The sequence below is a fragment of the Mus caroli genome, chromosome 8, assembly GCF_900094665.2.
Source record: "Mus caroli chromosome 8, CAROLI_EIJ_v1.1, whole genome shotgun sequence".
In the NCBI taxonomy this organism is placed as follows: domain Eukaryota; kingdom Metazoa; phylum Chordata; class Mammalia; order Rodentia; family Muridae; genus Mus; species Mus caroli.
The window spans coordinates 101,011,310-101,012,609 of NC_034577.1; the positions used below are offsets into that span (position 1 = coordinate 101,011,310).

At 44.2% G+C, this 1,300-nt stretch overlaps 1 protein-coding gene across 2 annotated transcripts in view; it reads left to right on the forward strand.

The window, feature by feature from the left end:
* The window catches only part of Phlpp2 (PH domain and leucine rich repeat protein phosphatase 2), a 74,801-nt gene that overhangs the window by 55,466 nt on the left and 18,035 nt on the right, over positions 1 to 1,300 (forward strand). For both annotated transcript variants that reach the window (XM_021170074.2, XM_029480886.1), the window contains one exon: positions 677 to 772. In XM_021170074.2, coding sequence (XP_021025733.1) covers positions 677 to 772 — 96 coding nt within the window. The remainder of the gene's footprint in view (positions 1 to 676; positions 773 to 1,300) is intronic.

Sequence of the window (1,300 nt, forward strand, 5' to 3'; positions counted from 1 at the left end):
TACAGCTGGATCTCATGGAGGCATTTCCTCAACTGAAGCTCCTTTCTCTGTGATAACTCCAGCTGTGTCAAGTTGACACAAAAATAGCCAGTACAATAGTTATATGGTGGCAGCTCATAGTGGCTTACTTCATGACAACTGAGAAAAGGCCAGATCTCCTTTGAGCTCTTCCTTCCTTCTCACTTTTTTGCTCCCTCATTTTCCTTACCCTTTTTATCTTTCTTCTGTTTGTTTTTTAAGATAGCTTCCATATTTAACCCAGGCTGGCCTTAAACTTATGATCCTCATGCTTGCCTTAGCCTCCCAAGTGCTAGGATTACAGTATGAACTGTCACCCTGGCTTAATCCCATCAGTTAATTTGTTTTTAATTAACTTTCAAAAAAATTTCTGTGTGTGGATATTTTGCCTGTGTGTATGTCTCTAATACCACATGTATGCCTGGTGCCCGGAGACTGCAGAGATGGTTGTAAGCTGATATGTAGATGCTAGGAATTGAACCTTGGTCCTCTGGAAGAGCAGCCAGTGCTCTATACCACTAATCCACTCTCCATCTCACCAATTTGTAGTACACCGCAGGCTACTAGAACAACTGCAGTAGTATTGTCTGTAAGGGAGACATTTAATATCCAAGCCATGTGACTTCTTCCCTTAAGTGATGATTCTTATTTTCTGCAGAAACTTGCTGGAGTGTGTCCCTGACTGGGCCTGTGAAGCAAAAAAGCTGGAAATACTAGATATAAGCCACAATCTTCTTACAGAGGTTCCCATGAGGTATGTGGATACATGCATGCATGATACATGTGTTTAAGTGATTCTCTAGATTTGGGTTGCCTTTCATTGTTGGCGACTGTTGAGGAGGGGCCTGCTGAGTAGGAGGTCCTGTAAGGGACTAGCGATGAGACGTGCATGGCCTCAGCCTACAGGAAACGCAGTAAGACTCTGACGTATATGCAGAGAATTGCTAGTGTGTGCTGTCAGCCTCTGGCATGGTTAGTGCTATGGTAGGGTGACTTACAGTGAGCTGGAACTGTCCTGAGGGCTTAAGTCCTGTGATCTAACTCATCCTTTCATCCCTCGTCTGTAGTGCTGTCAGCCTCACCTTAGATTCGAATGAGGAAACTAAGAACAGTCAGGGAGCCTGTCCGAGGCGACAGTTCACCAGGGAGCTATCAGTTAAATGTAGCCATCTTCCTCTGGAGGCTTACTCTTTTTTTTTTTTTTTTTTTTTTTTTTTCGAGACAGGGTTTCTCTGTATAGCCCTGGCTGTCCTGGCACTCACTTTGTAGACCAGGCTGGCCT